The 17,528-nt window shown below is 45.9% G+C and overlaps 1 protein-coding gene across 6 annotated transcripts in view; it reads right to left on the bottom strand.

Moving 5' to 3' along the window:
• Positions 1-17,528, bottom strand: part of UBAP2 (ubiquitin associated protein 2) — a 1,669,217-nt gene that overhangs the window by 482,539 nt on the left and 1,169,150 nt on the right. For all 6 annotated transcript variants that reach the window (XM_085628825.1, XM_085628795.1, XM_085628777.1 and 3 more), the window contains exon 19: positions 684-876. In XM_085628825.1, coding sequence (XP_085484951.1) covers positions 684-876 — 193 coding nt within the window. The remainder of the gene's footprint in view (positions 1-683; positions 877-17,528) is intronic.

Genomic DNA, 17,528 nt, shown 5'->3' with positions numbered 1-17,528 from the left:
GGTAATGATCGGAAGCGAGCTGCAACTACCTACAGAAGCACCATGAAATAATCCATAGTAGAATACCTGAAATATAGAGAGACAAAAAGAAGAAGCAAAGCCCTAGTTGTATCAGCACAAGCACAAGGAAAAATCCATCACACATCAAGAACAATATAGCATTTACAAGAACTCTCCCGTCCACATGGTTTGTGAGAACACCTGAAATTGTGCAAGGCGTTATGATCACATGGAAACCTGGATTAGCGCAGAAATGGATGCACAAATTAAACTACTGTGACCGGTGAAAGAGCAATGTGTATCAGTACTTTACATATGACAAGTAACTGACACAGGGGTAACTTAGGACTCATTCTGGTGAAGAACAGTTTAGGTAAAGTTGAACTGTTCTTTTCTCAAATTAATTCAAGTCAATATTTGCAAGATCTCAAAGCAATTCTCTAAGAATGGTAGCTTATATGTGTATAGACAATGATCAATAAAAAGCCATTAGCAAAAGGAACTATCTGGGTTATTTAACGTTTGGACCGTTATCAATGGTGGATATTCCATTTTGTTGTCAAAGATTCAGATACAGGCATGGCAAATCATTATTTCCAGTAAATGTAATACCATAGGAAACATACAAAACTTTAAAGGAATCTAATCAAGACTTCAGTAAACTGAGGCCAGCCATTGTTTACCTGAAGATACCAAAGGAGGTGGCCGTGTAGTAGCAGGCGGCATCGACACACTGGAAACATTGAGTGCAAGGCTGGTGGTAGTGTTCAAATTATTTGCTATGCTGACAGACGTAGAGGCACTGCTTGGAGATGTTGACGCAGTGCAAAAGGTTGCAGCAGGCTGAAGTGAAGTTGTGTTTTCAACAGAAGTGAGCTAGACAAAAGGGTACAGGTTAGTGAATCAAGTAATTTACTGTGATGTAAGCGGTACCTAAATGCAATACTAAAACAGGATTGATCACATACTTACACAAGTAACATTAGCAAGTCTTAGATGAAGGTTTCCTTTGTTCTTTGCAACCATTCATAGGTTCATGCTAAATCCACAATATTATTTTCCTATATTCCTAGATTCCCCATCCAGGCAAAAGAGACACGCGCGGTGCGGATATGTCACCGGCATCATCCGATGACACGACCCGCATGGGGCTTGAAACTGGGCATCCCTCGTGCACCAGGAGTGGAAGACTCAAAAGAAAAGTCGACAAAAGTAGAGAAAAAAAGTTAGTCAAAAAATGATTAGAGGTACCGCTCTTCCCGGTTCTGCGCTGGCTGGAGTGGAAAAATAAATAACTGACGTCAGCGCGCAAAGGCGACATCTAAGTAGCTGCCGTGACATCATTCCGGCGACCACAACGCCAACGACAGATGCGGAGCCGACAGACGCTACCTTCCGACGCGCAGAGGTACTGCTGACGAAAAAACTTTCTGGATCCAGTCTGATGCCTGGAGGTAATTCTAAGGTAAGGAATCTATAACTAAAGTGTTTCTTTCAGATATGTAGAGCTGTAGATTCACATGCTTTGAATACTCCTGCCATCTAGTGTTGGGTCCGCATGTTTGCAAGTTGTTTTTCTTCAAAAAAGTCTTTCCTAGTCACAAGGTAAGGTGACTCCTGCTTTCGGTGATAGTGCACATGGTCATCAACTCCATTGTTCGATTGTTTTCCCGCAGGAGGGTGAAAATGGAGTAAGTATAGTATAGAGTAGTCCATGCGTATGAATGTATAATGAACTGCAACAACTACAGGTACCCGGGGAGGTGGGTGGGCACATGTGAATCTACAGCTCTACATGCCAAGAACAGATGCTTCCTGGGCAAATAATCTGTTCGAGGCATGAGTGCTGTAGATACACATGCTTTGCATAGACTACATAGCAGTATACTCTCAAAGCGGTGGCTAACCTGTAGATGTAGCAGATTTTGAAATAAGTGTTTTAAGTACTGCTTGGCCTTTATTAGCTTGTTGACGTGCTAACACATCTACACAATAGTGTTTGGTAAATGTGTGTAGTGTAGACCATGTAGCTGCCTTACATATGTCAGCTAGAGGAATGTTACCTAAAAAGGCCACAGAAGCCCGTATTTTGCGAGTAGAATGCTCTCTAGAGGGTATGGTAAAGTCCCTTTAGCGTAGCATGTTTGAATGCATTTAACAATCCATCTTGCAATACCAGATTTAGAAATGGGATTGCCTTTGTGAGGTGGAGCAAATGCAACAAACAATTGTTTTGTGAAAGTCTTTTGTCCTATCTATATAGTACAATAAAGCCCTTTTCACATCAAGCGTTTGAAGAGCACGTTCTGCTACAGAATCAGGTTGAGGAAAAAACACAGGCAACTCAACCAATTGGTTTATATGAAAAGCAGAAACCACTATGGGAGGAATTTAGGGTTGGTTCAGGGAACTACCCTGTCGTTGTGTAACTGAAAGAAGGGTTCTTCCAAGGTTAATGCCTGTAGCTCAAAAACTCTCCTTAATGATGTGCTTGTGATGAGGAAAGCAACTTTCCATGAGAGAAACTGCAAAGCGCATTTGTGAAATAATTCAAAAAGTGGACCCATGAGCCTTGTAAGGACAATGTTGACATTCCATAATAGGGCTGGAGGAATCCTTGGTGGTATTACTAGTTTCAAGCCTTTCATGAAAGCTTTGATTACTGGAACTCTGAATAATGACAAATGTTGCCTATTCTGCAAATACGCAGCTATGGCTGCTAGGTGCGAACAAATAGATGTATAAGCTAGCCCAGTTTGCTGTAAGTGTAACAGGTAACAGATAATATTTTGTTTAGAAGCATCTAGAAGATTGATTTTGTTGTTATTGCAGTAGACAACAAATCTTTTCCACTTTGCTGCGTAGCAAGCTCTAGTGGTAGGCTTTCTTGCTTCTTTTAGAATACAGTCTCGTGGTAGAGTTAAATAAACAGACTCTACGACTTGAGGAGCCAGAACTCTAAGTTCAGTTCTTTGGCATTTGGATGTCTGATGTATCCATGGTTCTGTGTGAGAAGCCTGCAGCTTTTGAAGTGGGACTAGTGACAGCTCCAACAGGGTATTGTACCATGGTTGACGGGACCATGTGGGAGCTACTAGAATTAGTGAGAGGGATGTTTGCCTGAGCTTCCGAACCAGACACAGAATGAGTGGAGAGGTGGAAAAGCGTAGGCAAATATCCCTGACCAGTTCATCCATAAGGCATTGCCCTTTGAGAGCGGGTGTGGGAACCTGGAGCTGAAGCTTGGGCATTTTGTGTTGCCGGTTGAGGCTAACAAGTCTATTTGTGGGAATACCAATTGTTTCAAAGTATGGAAGGAGCACTTGGGGATGATGTTCCCACTCGTGAATTTGCGGTCTCCTTTTGCTGATGAGGTCGGCAATCTGATTGTTTAATCCTGGGAGAAGCTCAGCCAGAAGATAAATCTTGTGATGGATTGCTCATCCACAAATGGTCTGAGCAAGTCGTGACAGTTGGGAGAGGGCGCGTCCCTCCCTGCTTTTGCGCATAATGCATTGCTGTCATGTTGTCTGTTCGGACTACGCCAGTTTTGCCTATTAGATGAATTTGAAAAGCTTGGAGCGCTAGAAAAACTGCCAGAAGCTCTAGATAGTTTATGTGGAGACTTGTGTGCTTGCTGCTCCACAGGCGTCTGCTGTGAGCACGATCTGTGGAATAGGGTCTATGAAAGGCCGTCCCTTTGATACATTTTGAGAATCCACACCTGCAGATTGATGGGTATGGCCGTCTTCCAACACTAGATCGGTTAATTGATCCTGTGTCTGAGTCCACTGACGTGCCAAGCACTCTTGTAGGGGATGCATGTGAAGTCTCGCATGGGGTAAAATTGCGATGCAGACACCATCATTCCCAGAAGTTGCATGAACACACTGGCTGTTAAGGCTTGGTTGGACTGAAACTGTAGTATCACAGACTGAATGTTGTGAATTGTGGCTACATTGGGAGAAGCTGGAGCTTTGACTGTGTCTAGAGTGGCTCCTAGGTAAGACTGCATCTGCGAAGGATTCAGGTGAGATTTTTGTGCATTGATCGGCAAGCCCAGTTGATGGAGTAGGTCTATTGTCATTTAAGTATGTCGTAGACAGTTTGGTAAGTGCTCGCTTTGATGAGCCTGTCATCTAGATAGGGAAATATGTGAATATGTAGTCTCCTGAGATGAGACGCGACTACTGCCAGACATTTGGTAAATACTCTGGGAGCTGTAGTCACTTCAAACGAAAGTTCTTTGAATTGGCAATGCTTGCCTGCTATCACAAATCTGATCTGCATTGAGCTGGGTAAACACCTAAACTTTGGTACGGTACTGGAAAGAGATTGTACTTCTTGTTCGAGCAATTGTAGGTGTTCTGGAGACAATTTGTGAGAGCGAGGTGGAATGTTTAGAGGATTGCTGGCAATAACCATGTTGGATAATTCCAATCATCCATTTGGCTGTTATAGATTGCCAAATGGGGAGAAATTGTTGAAGTCTTCCCCCGACAGGTGTGGTATAGTTGGAAGGGGGAGAGGGGGGGGGGGGGGGGGGGGGAGGGGAGCATGGGTAAGTCACTGCTTATTAAGGGAGGGGGAGTTACGGGGTGGGTTTCCCTTACCCCTACCTTTCGAGTTGTTCCCTCTAAACCCTCCTCGAAAAAAGCCTCTTGAGGGAGAGAACTTGTTATTACCTTTCTAGGTGGAGGAATTCTGATCTGAGGGTGTGGTTTGGAACACGCTCAGTAAAAGAACGACGAAAGGAGCCTCTGTTTGAAGGAAACTGGAGTGCTCCCATGGATTTGGCCACTTCAGTGCCCTTTTTCATTTTTTCTAATGCCCGATTGACGTCCACACCAAAAAGATGTTTCATATCAAATGGTGTGTTTACAATGAATTGCTGGACCTCGGGCTTAAATCCGAAGATCCTTAACCAAGCATGTCTTTTAAGCAAAATGTTAGGGTTGACCCCTCTGGCAGCAGTATCAGCAGCATCTAGAGCACACCCTAAGGAAGTATTGGAAATTTAGCTTTCCCTCATTTATCAAATCTTGCGCTTTTGTTTTATGCTCATCTGGGAGATACTGAAGCAATTGCTCCACTTCATCCCAGTGAGCCCCGTCATAACTGGCTAAAAGGTCCTGCATATTTGAAATGTGCCAGCGTCTATTAACTTGGACTCTCTATCTGGTAGAAGAGCATCCCCTGATGTTTGGGAATTAGTCCGCTTATGAGCATTGGACATTACAAGTGGATCTATGGCAACTGGCCCTTTATAAATACTAGATCTGTTGAGGAGGCCTTATACTTCTTGTCAACTCTAGGAGTCAAGATGCATGCACGCATGGGGTCTTTAAAGATTTCATCAGCGTGTCTCATCATGCCCTTAAGCATAGGAAGTGTTTGTTACGACCTATATGTAGATTCTAAAGTCTCGAACAAAAAACCCTCCTGTGAGAAGTTGGCCTGGCATATGCTGGTCACTAGTTATAGTGGCCACCTTGTACCAGTCCAATTCGACTCTTATGGTAGATAGGTTTAAGACAACCTTTTAAAGAAAGCTATTCTAGTGGTAGCTGTGGAGAGCAGCCTTCAGGAATGTAAAGCAGCTTGTTTTACCTTATAATCTCTTGAATTACCAAATGAAAGGACACCACACAGGTATATATCAAATATATATGTATTTATTTCTAGACACACTCTACTAATCTCTTTATGAGATTAGAAACCAGGAACACATTCAAATATCAACGTTTCTCAATAGGTTAAGCACAAATATGGCTGTGGCCCAAGGGGCGTACCAGACCATATACTAAAAAAGAGGTTTAGGAATGGCGACTTGCAGAATGACAAGGCCTAGGGCCTGTAGAATCGCTGGGGCTTCACTAATGCAGCAAAAGCAGGGAAGTAACAGACCCACGGGAGATGCATGCGGTTTGCTTTTTAAAGTTTTAGGGTACTTCGAGGAAGTCTACAGGCAAGCCACTTACAAGGTAAGTAATTCGAGGGCCAACACACACTAGGGCACCGGAGTGCACGAGTTACCTCACCCAGGGAAGCCGGGTGCATAGGTGTCTTTTGGTGTCGGGTCGCGTCGCGTCGCTGTTTTCTAGGGAGACCAAAGAAGATTTGCTGCTTGCGATGGATGGAGAAGTGTCCGGTGGAATCCAAGGCTGGATTCAAGATGTAGAAGTCCTGAAAATGGAGTGTCCCACGACGTCTGCAGCTGACTGCGGTGTCGGTAACCGGATTGGAGCCAACAAGCCTTGGCAACAGCAAGTCTCGTGGAAAGTGAATTTAGACAATGGTGCAGACCAGCAAGGTCTGAGGGACTTACCCAGCGAGGGTAAGTGAGAGCAGGCCTGGAGCAACCAGGGGAGCCCTTCGAGTCGATAAAGTCTTCGGGGGACCCACAAGCCAACGGGCAAGGGGTCGCGAAGACGCCTCTTGAGGAAATGTTTCACAGGAGCCCACGGTCACTCGGGACGGGGTAGGCCTCTGATTTTCGCTGCAAAACCTGCTGGAGGCTTGGGCCACAAATGGTCCAGAGCACAAGTTCGTAGAACGTCGTGAAGGGGTTGCACTCGACAATAGTGCACGGTTCCCAGGTATTGCAGTTCCTCGTCACTCGTGGGGTCCACTCGCCTCAGCTCTGCTGGGGACTCACAATGGCCGTCGAGAAGTCAGGAAATCCACTTCCGCGGCTGCAGGGACTTCGGGCTCCAGCAGGAGCGGGAAGGTTTGCGACCGTTGATTCAAGGTTTGGTGCCTGCCAAGCAGGGGAGTCACTCCTTGACTCCAAGGGAGATTCTTCCGTCTTCCAAAGGTAGTGGAATGTCAAAGGACCAGGATTCTTCTTGTGAAGCGTCGTCCAGGGTTATCTACTTTGCAATGGCAAGGTTTCCTATCTTATACTGAAGATAGGGGAGGGACTAGTTCTATGACCACTCCTCTGGGAGGGTCAGGGTAGGTGGTGGTTACACCCACTTCCCTTTGTCCAGTTTCGTGCCAGAGTAGGGGCAGGTAGCCCCTGAACCGGTTTGAGCTGGCATATGCACAGAGGAGCCTACTGCAGGACTTCAAAGCACTCTAGGAGTGCACCCACCCAGCCCCAATACACTAAATCCTGTCTGTAAGGTAGTGACACCTCCCTGTGACAGGATGCCTATTGTTGGGCCTCCTCCACTGCGAGTTTCAGTCAGCTAGAGTATGCCGCCTAGTGGCATTTGTTTCTTGCAATAAAGACATATTAAAATCACCTGACAAGATGATATTAGCGTCGGGGTAAGCAAGTTTTAAGGTGGCAAGTGAAGCTAATAGATGGTCGATGCTTGCCCGTTTTTGTTTCGATGCAGGGTGAATGTAAGTGTTTATGATCAATAAGCTATTGAAAGGAGGAGTGTCAAGTTTGACGCATAACAGCCAGGGGGAATCAAGATCTATGAACACGGCGGATCTGGAAATCTCAGTTGAAATAAAGGTGGAAAGGCCCCCTTTTGCTCTCCCTCGATTGGTCCCCTTTGAGGCCAGATTCTGGAATTCCTTGTATCCTACTAGGGGAGTAGATTTTATTAACCAGGTTTCCTGGAAGAGGAGTATTTTGTATTGTAGAATAAACTCCACAAAGTCAGGATCTTCTAGTTTCGTCCCAAGGCCGAACACATTCCAGGAGCAAATTTGGTAGCCTTTGGATGAATTTGTGGCGACTTTAGAATTTTTTCATGCCCTGGTTTGGAGAATTCCAGGCTTGTTAAATTGCCGGAGTCCAATGGGCTGACTGACTTCAGGGTGAACAAAGGTGATTGTGATTGACCTTACCGTGGAGTCTATGCCTGGAAAAGGACTTTGGTTGTCCGGGCCTTTGGCACCTTTTAACAGGCCCGCTGGTTGTTTGGGCATGTGTAAAGGACTGGGATAACGTGGGGGGGTCGATCTTTTTTAACTCAATGCCCCATTTTCCGAATGAAGCCCTCTGCTGCCAGATTTGCTCAGTGACGAGGGAGTCAGTGAACGTGGCGGCGGTTGATTCTTGGAGTTCCACTGAATGCTGATTCTGGTAGAACCCTATGCTTATGATGTCCCTAGAGTTAATGTGATTCAGGGTAGGTAAAGCCCTGAATAACTTCAACAGGACACTTCTGTTAAGGAAGTCATGGTTGCCCCTTGAGACGTAGTGGGGGATGAAATCCAGTTTTTTATTATCTGCGAAGATCTCAGACTGCAGCGCACGTTCGGGGCTGTGTTCCATCTTGGGAGCTCCCTCGATAGACCCTGAAGGCATCAAAGGCAGAGGCGGGGAGGCATTAGTGTTGTCTAGTATTGGAGTTTTGTTAATCTTTGTATTAGTGATGGCGATGCGTCTCGGTTTGTCCTTTTTGTTTCCAGTTTTCCCTGAGTTGCTACAGTCTTTCCGGTCGTTGTCTGCAGGCATGTTTTCCGCACTAGTGCTCGTTGTAGTTGGATGGTGCAATTCAGTCCTGGGCATAAATTTGAAGTTGGCTGTTGGTTTTGGCAAAGTATCAAGGGGGTGCTTCTCTTTCTTAGGTGGTAGTTTGAATAAACTGTATAAATTATCTGGCAGCGTTTGTTGGGTTTTAGTATAATTTGGGCTACTTGGTGTAATGACAGACTCAAGTTGGGCAATTGGGGAATCCTTGTTGCATGTTGCTACCGAAGTGTGTGGAACCTCATCGTTGGTGTTTTGTTTCCTTCCCTCTGCTGGTAGGGCAGAAGTTACATTGATTGAATGATTTGATTGTTTACTTTTTCTTGCTTTTCTAAGGCGTTTTTTCTCCCGCTTGGTTAATGGCTTAGTTGGTTTAATCGACGTTCCAGGAGAATGGTGATGATTATTGGAAAATTGGGAGGCCGAGGTGTTGGAGTTATCATGAACAGGTGAGGCCAGAAGTGCTGATGTGTTTTCTGAAATTGGCAGCGAAGATTGGCCCATGCTGCTGATTAGTTGGCCTTCCTTGGGCCTAGAATGTACCGTATCCTTTGCCAGCAGTTCCTCTTCAGCTTGCCCTGCCTTGGGAGAGTTGGTCAAAAGGGCCTTCTTGGTGGTGTCCAAAAGGTCTGTTAGTAGGATTGGGACCGCAGCAAGTTTGTCGATAATTTGAGTACAGTGGCAGAGGCGCAATTGGTAGGTAGTCTCTTGGTCTCTCTGAACCATCGTGATCATCTCGTTAAAGCTGTGTATTTTTTGTTCTATCCCCTGGACGTGAATGGCTAAAATATTTAAAAGGTCTACTTGGGTATCAAGTTTGTTGGCATGGAGGGTCATGGCTTTGCTTATAGTATCTAGGGTGTTGAGCAGGAGTGGCCAGACAGAAGATGTTGGAGAACAGCTGGTTTTTTCATTGAAAACCTGGTCGTGGTAATCCGTGTTACTGGAGGGGGCTGGAAGCCAATTGCTCTGACACTGACTTCTGGGTGGCGTGCAAGATTGGTCCCTTATGCTTAAGCCCTTGGATTGAGGAAGTAACGGGGCAGGGGTGGATCTGTTAGTGTTGGGCTGAAAAAAAGACTCCTCCAGTAGTTCGAATTGGCTGGGATATTGAAATTTGTTGTGTGCAACTTCCAGCTGATGTAATGATTGTACTTGCCTGTCTCTGTTGTGAGTGTTGTGATTGTTAGGCTCATTCGCTACAAAGTGACAACTGCCAGATAGCGTGATCAAGTTAATTCAAGAGAAAGAAAGAGTACCTGCCATGGATAAATAACACGGAGGCCCTAAATAGGATCCCGATATTTCAGAAAACAACAACCATGAGGCAAACCAATTCAGGGTCAAGAGAACACAAAAAATAATAAGATATAAGGGAATAAACAAGTTTGAGAAAATATATATTTTTTATTTATTTTATAATAGTGAGAAAAATAGATAGGGAATTAATTTTCAATGCATATAGAGGGAGATTACACAGACAAAATCACACAAGTATATAATGAGGCAAAAAATCACAATGATACAGTATCTATACAAGTAGTAGTTAATGGTCCCAGGATTACTCCTTCAGACAAAACACACATTCATACCAACAACCATATAAAAAAACATATAAAGACAATATGCTTATTATAAAAACAAACAACAATATGAAATGATTATTGCACAACAAAGTTATAAGGCATGGGAGGACTAGGCATAGTCCAAGCAGCTAAAAAGACATGCAATAGCGTTCAGCGAGGGTGGTGGCCAGGGGTTCAATAGTACAGTGCCAACGCGCGTTTCGGTGATCAAGCCCCAGCAGGGGCTGCACCTTCTTCAGGGCGAAGGAGAACACAGATGCAGGGACAGGCACATCATGAAAGATGGGGGGGACCAAACGCGATGATCAGGAATTAAAGCGTTCTTCGAACTCGAGAACGGGAGTATACACAAGTTTGCAGGCGTAATGGGAAACCGCCCCCGATGGAGGTAATCGGTATATGCCAAGAGACCAAGTTAATAACAGGATGGGGGCCTCACCAAATCCAAACCCGTAGTCCGATCAACCCCAGTTTAACGAGGGAGTTCCCAGTTTTTCTTTTCTGCGAGGTAACAGCAGGCCCGCTCCCGGAAGCTGCCGATCGTCAGTTTCCCTTCAGAGAACCTTGCGCGATACATGCCTGACTGCCTATCGTTTTTGAATCAATCTGACGCCTCTCTGACCGTCACCCATCTTTGTGACTATCGCGTTTATACGCCTCCTTGCTGGGCATCTGGTTCACCTGCTGTTACCTCGCAGAAAAGAAAAACTGGGAACTCCCTCGTTGGCATATACCGATTACCTCCATCGGGGGCGGTTTCCCATTACGCCTGCAAACTTGTGTATACTCCCGTTCTCGAGTTCGAAGAACGCTTTAATTCCTGATCATCGCGTTTGGTCCCCCCCATCTTTCATGATGTGCCTGTCCCTGCATCTGTTTTCTCCTTCGCCCTGAAGAAGGTGCAGCCCCTGCTGGGGCTTGATCACCGAAACGCGCGTTGGCACTGTACTATTGAACCCCTGGCCACCACCCTCGCTGAACGCTATTGCATGTCTTTTTAGCTGCTTGGACTATGCCTAGTCCTCCCATGCCTTATAACTTTGTTGTGCAATAATCATTTCATATTGTTGTTTGTTTTTATAATAAGCATATTGTCTTTATATGTTTTTTTATATGGTTGTTGGTATGAATGTGTGTTTTGTCTGAAGGAGTAATCCTGGGACCATTAACTACTACTTGTATAGATACTGTATCATTGTGATTTTTTGCCTCATTATATACTTGTGTGATTTTGTCTGTGTAATCTCCCTCTATATGCATTGAAAATTAATTCCCTATCTATTTTTCTCACTATTATAAAATAAATAAAAAATATATATTTTCTCGAAAACTTGTTTATTCCCTTATATCTTATTATTTTTTGTGTTCTCTTGACCCTGAATTGGTTTGCCTCATGGTTGTTGTTTTCTGAAATATCGGGATCCTATTTAGGGCCTCCGTGTTATTTATCCATGGCAGGTACTCTTTCTTTCTCTTGAATTTTCATGATTCCCCTGGTAGTCCTGCCGATATCAGTTTTCAGGGGTCCCCCTTCTTAGTGGATAGCGTGATCAAGTTACCAAGAGGACTCGTAATATTTGAAGTCGATTGAAAATGGGTGGGACCATCGTTAAGGCTTTTAGGGTCTTGAAAGCCTAATAGGAGTGGAGGCGAAAGTGGTGACTTCAGGCAAGGGGATACTAAGAGTGACTTAGGTAACTGGGTATGATGGTGGATTTGTGCCTCGGTTGCGACAGATGTTGGTCGTGAGTGCTGGTCCGAGAAGTGAAGTGCGTTAGAAGATAGAGTTTGAAGACTTGGAACTTCAGTGGTTGATTTAGATGTTACTATCCAGCCGCTCCTGTCGTCCTTGCTCCTTGTAACTGTGGCTTTTCCATCCCGTGAGGGGCCCATGAGGGCCTCACTTGTAAAAGCAATGTTGGGCTGGGTTAATTTGTTACAATGCGAGGTCTTAGGGTTGTTGTAGTGTTGATTTTCCGGGGCGGTTTTAATGGCGATTTTTAGAAAAATCGGTAATCAGGGCCCGTTTTCTGCTATTTTGGCCTACGTGGGGCCTTGGTTGGGTCTTGTGAGAAGCTACGATGTCTTTTTTCTGCTCAGCGTCCGAAGCTAGTACGATGTGTTTATTCGGGGTCGCTGTTGACACAACACAACTCAAAGTGGTTTGCACTCACAGGGCTTCTGAAGGGTTTCAAGGGTGCAGGCTCCCCTGAAAAGTCTGAATCACTGCTGTTTAGTGGATTGGATTCAGACTGCGGCCTGCAAAGGAGGGCTGCGGTGGAAACTGAGGGGACCTCCTTAGTTTTGCGCTTTGACTTGGGTGGAGGCACCCCCCTGGTTTTTCCTGAGCGCATCTCCGGCAGCTGAGTTGTAGTGCTTGGTGCTCGGTGCTTGATGTTTTGTTTTTACGTCTCTTCGTGTCTTTTCGTGTTCGTATTTCTTCACACTATTCCTACTGCCGCGTGTCAAGAGGCGCAGAGAGCTAGAACTAGAATCGCGGAAGAGTTGTGGCGGGCAGCACCATGCACCGCCTCCCAACCGAGTAGTGATTAAGTGGGGGAAACAAGGGGTAACAAGGGCAAACAAGGGAAGTTAGGTAGCTACCTGCTCGTGTGCGCCGGCTCCTCGCTCTCCCGCTTTCTTCCCGCTGGCAGAATCCAACGAGGCAACAACAAGGGTGACAAGCAACAAGCACGGTCCCCCACAGTCAGACCGCTTGATGTCCAAGAGCAATAGCAATAGCTGAATCCAGGTGAGCAAGGGAACTGTTGCGCCAGGCGGTCGGCAGTCAGCAGGGCCGCTTTTCCAGCTGCGAGTGAAAGCAAAATCGCAGTGCGGCTGTGTGATCTCTCCTCCTCGCTCGAGCTGCACTGGGACTGCGAGGTGGCCACAGGAGTGTTCGCAATGTTCTGATGTTTTAAAATGCTTTGCCGACTGACTGAGCTTTCTTGTGGCATCTTTTTAAAAAAAAATTTTTTTTGTAGTCGACGAGTGTGGGCCACAGACCGGCCGCCTCCTTGTTTCTCCGGATGCTCCGGGTCCACTCTCTATCGCTGCCGCCTAACGGCGCTAAAAACTTGTGGTGATAGAAATATCAACTTGCTATCTCTAGCCTCTTGCCCCTGATCCCTGATATGCTGGTTTGCCGGTTTCGCTGGTTTGCCGGTTTCGCTGGTTTGCCGGTTTCGCTGGTTTAGGACAGCAAGCCCACAGGAGGGAGGGAGCGGGTGGGCGGAGGGGAGGCCGCACAAATCTCCCGTCTGCGCTCTCAGCGTCTCCGTGGGCTATGTGCAAATGCAGCTGGGCTGGGCTGCAATGGAGGTGGTCAGAAGCCTCTGAAAACTGCTAGAGCACAGCGGGCAGCAGCCTAAGGCGGCCGAGGGCTGAAGGCTGCCTTCCTGGCAGACGGGACAGGGCAAGCGGGCGGACACGCCAGGGGAGAGCCGAAAGCCGAAGTCCAGGCGCGGACACCGCCCGTCGTGGGCAGATGACAAGTGAGGCCGCGGGAGAACAGGGAGTCTGCCCCGTGCTCCACCCACTCAACTGCCCTCAAGACTCCACAGTTGCGGCAGAATTACGGCTCACCCACCCAGGAGACCGGGAGAATAGGAGACTGGGAAGCTCCTGTCGCTGCTGCCTCTGCCGCCTCTGCTACCGCTGCTGCTCGCTCAGGCACAAACGAAAGCACGGACCTTGCCCACAGAGCAGGTCCGAAAGTAGGGGATACATTAAACTTAAGTTTTGTCCAAACAAGCTTTGGAGAACTATAGTTTTGCAGAAAAGTAGTAACTCCCTATGTATGGCACTATGAAACTTTCTTCAGCAGATTTTAGTTTCAAGGTGTCTATCTTAACCCTGCTCTGTTTATCATCCCAGACACCCTCGTAGAGAATTCTGCACAATTCCTTGAAAACCCTCCTGATTAAAAGGTAAACCAGTTCAAACCCCAAACTTATGTTGAGGCCAATACTCAAAATTGCAGAATGGTTCGCACAATGACAATGGGATGATGGGCTTCCATGCACCTCACATAGAAAAAGTCCCCACTTTTGGAGTAGGCTGCTTTCATATCTGTCACATTGGAAGTCAGTGAATACATCACTAAAAGTTAATATTCAACTTTTAATCATATATGTCCATCGCCTAAAAAAAACTGCAGAGTGCAATCTGTTCTGATGTAGTCTTCCAGGTCATATTCCAATGAAACCTTGTTTGAGAAGTAACTGATGCATTTCATGTTTCGGTTTGTGGCCCACAGATCCAGTTCGAAAAACCCTTAATTTGCAAAGATTGTCTAATGCGCTTTAGAGTACAGCTCTCTCTCTGTTGTTAAACATGGCCGGCTGGGCTAAGTGATCTATTGGTGGACCAATGCATTTATGACTACAAACTTATCTCTTCAATAGAAACTTTTTAGGCAAGTGAAGTCTCTTTTCTGGATACAAAACATTTGCAATAAATAGTGTTGACTATAACAACCTGCACTTGTTTTCCATCTAATACAGAATACTCCATACTAAAGAAGCTCCCCTTTCAATACTTAACATCAGACATAACTATGAACTGGGAAACAGGAAAGATAAAAGTATTTCCATGAATATTACCTTTGTCAGAGTTTGCAAAAAAAAAAAAAAAAAAAGAAAGAAATATGCACATTCCCGATTGGCTGCCTTAAGCTGGCTTTACCCATCCTTAATTACCAATGCACTGGCCTCATGCGCAATCAATACATGCGGAAGATGCTTCATAGCATTGTCGTGAGGAGTCAACATCAAACAAGATAATGGTTACTGTACAGAAGATTTTGAACTCTTTTCAATAGAGGAAACTTTTATTGATCTTCACTATAGCATCCTGGTGCAAACTACCACAAGTTGGGAGGAACCATAACCAAATATCTGCACTAACCATTACCCTCTCTCTTAGGGTGCAAAGTGTTCAGGATGGAGAATCCAAACACATTTGTGATCTAATCAGAATTTTGAATATCTAGCAGAAGTCCCATAACTCAGTGTTCTAAAGACAATACGTTTTATTACTTTCATTGTCTTCTCAGCCAGGATATGCTTCAGAAAACTATAAAGCACCAAATTAAAAACCAAAGAGGTGTGAAAACCTTGTTAAGTCCACTGAAATCAAACTATTCCTGAAAATGTTTTGTTCCTCCCCATTCTCGTTTATACAAAGAATTATAACATTCAAAGATGTAGCTGGTAGAGATCCAGTTGAAGCAACAGGCCCCAGAGATCCAGCCGCAACTACATCAAGGCTGGCTGCATCACCTTTTTTACAGAGGAGATTAGGCAGATGGCACTAGGCCAGACAGTGAAAGCTGAATGCTCAGGGCAGAAGCTGGTGGTACCACAGTCAGTTAAACAATGGTGACTCGTGAGGGTGCACCAGAGCTATCAGATTGACGTGTGAAATTGGCACTCATGGCCCTAGGTGAACCTCCCTCATCCTTGAAGTGGTGTACACTTCACCTGTTTGTTCCCCCACATTTACGGGGTGGCAGGTGGGTTGTACGTTAATCCCGAAAACTCTACAAGCTACAAAACTATTCTTACTGGTAAGTAGCCACTTAGTTTTGCACCATGAATTCTTTTCTGGATTCACATGCTGTGCATAGATTAAATAGTGGCATTTGTGTCCTTGGAGAGGAAGGGCTGGGCCTTTAAAACATAATGAAGGGGGTGTGGCCGAGACACAAATGGAGTGAGACGTGTGTGCTCGGGTCTCTGCTCCAACGTGTCCCGTTATTGCTGTTGCTCCCTGCTGCCGGGTCTGCTGACCGGAGCGGGGTGTCTGCACTGGAGCTGTGCTGCTGCGGAGACCCCCTGGGCTGCGAAAAACGGCCCTGCAGTGCTTGGGAACTCGACTCCTCAAGCGGCTCTTGGGCGACCTCCTCTGCCGCCATCTTGAGGAGCAGACCTGGCTTTGGTGCCGTCTCCGGGTGGAGACTTCAGGGTAGGTGGTCTTTAACCTTTGTCAACATAGATGACACTAATCAAAATCAGAATGCTTTTCCACGTCTAAACCTCAGGGAACTCCTGCAGGCAGTCACAACTCCAATCATTCTTCGGGGAATTTTAATTTGGTCTGGAACCCAGAATGGGATCGCACTGCTCAAGCGCACCAAAGTACTGAAGCGATGTCGGCGGCATTGCAAAATGCTATCACAGACTTAGGCTTAGTAGATGCCTGGAGACAAACACCTGGATTCTAAAGACTATTCCTTTTTCTCTCATGCCCACCGGTCATATTCTCATATAGACTATTACTTCCTTTCCCGCTCCTTGATATACTCACTGAGTGGTGCAGAGATATCCGATATATCCTCATCGGACCATGCTCATGTCCGGATTTCTTTACAACCCCCCAATTCACGTAAAGAGCCCATACCTTGTAGGAAACCGCCCCCTCAGGTCCTCCAGGATCCTGTGGATGTGGCGGATATCTGAAAAGAGATTGAGGCCTTCTTTCTTGCTAATAACCTCACTGACACTTCTGAGGACGCTAGATGGGATGCCTTTAAAGCTACAATTCGGGGGGGGGGGTCATCACATCTATATCGATCGCCAGGACCCGAGGGACTCGGCTAGTTGAAACCACTCTTTCTAGAGATATAAAAACCCTAGAACGCAAGTATCACCTAAAACAATCCCTCCCCAATAAGCGGCTCCTTGCTCAACTTAGAGGCCAATTGTGCTTTCACCATACCAACAAGGCTGAGAGACTCCTACTCACCCTCCAGCAGAAATTCTACACAGGGGGAGATAAGGTCGGGAAGTGTCTGGCACGGCGACTCAGAGCGCAAACCATGAGAGCTCACATCGCTAAACTCAGGCGCCTGGATGGCACAGCGCCATTTCGGAGGCAGATAAAGGCCTGGAATTAGAGAATTTCTATAGGGATCTTTATGCAAATGCTCCTTGTTCTCCCAAAGCTGTTACCGCTTTTCTTAATTCTTGCCCTTGGAATCCTATAGATGCCCACTTTACGAAACTGCTGGAAGACCCTATTACTCACGAAGAAATTGATAGGGCTCTGAAACAACTCCCAATCGGTAAAACCCCGGGTCCTGATGGGTTGCCAGTCACTTTTTACCAGGCCTTTTAACCTCAGCTTCGAGACCAATTGCTCCATCTTTTTAATAGTTTCACAGATATCTCGGGTCTTACCCAAACAATGTCTGAAGTGGAAGTGGCACTCATCCCTAAGCCAGGTAAAGACCATTCCCTACCCACGTCATACCGACCTATCGCTTTATGAAACACCGATGCCAAGATCTACACAAAAATCCTAGCAAATCGCCTGGAGCCTCACCTTCCGGGTCTCATTGATCCAAATCAAGTGGAGTTTATCCAACATCATCAGTGATCAGACAATGTCCACCGGATAGCCCATCTTGTGGAAAAAGCATGCTACAGAAATATTCCTGCCTGTCTGGTGTCCCTTGATGCGGAGAAAGCATTCAATCAAGTGGACTGTGGATTTCTTAAAGG

Source organism: Triturus cristatus, chromosome 2_1, assembly GCF_964204655.1.
Source record: "Triturus cristatus chromosome 2_1, aTriCri1.1, whole genome shotgun sequence".
NCBI lineage: Eukaryota > Metazoa > Chordata > Amphibia > Caudata > Salamandridae > Triturus > Triturus cristatus.
This window is presented reverse-complemented; position numbering and strand designations above follow the sequence as displayed.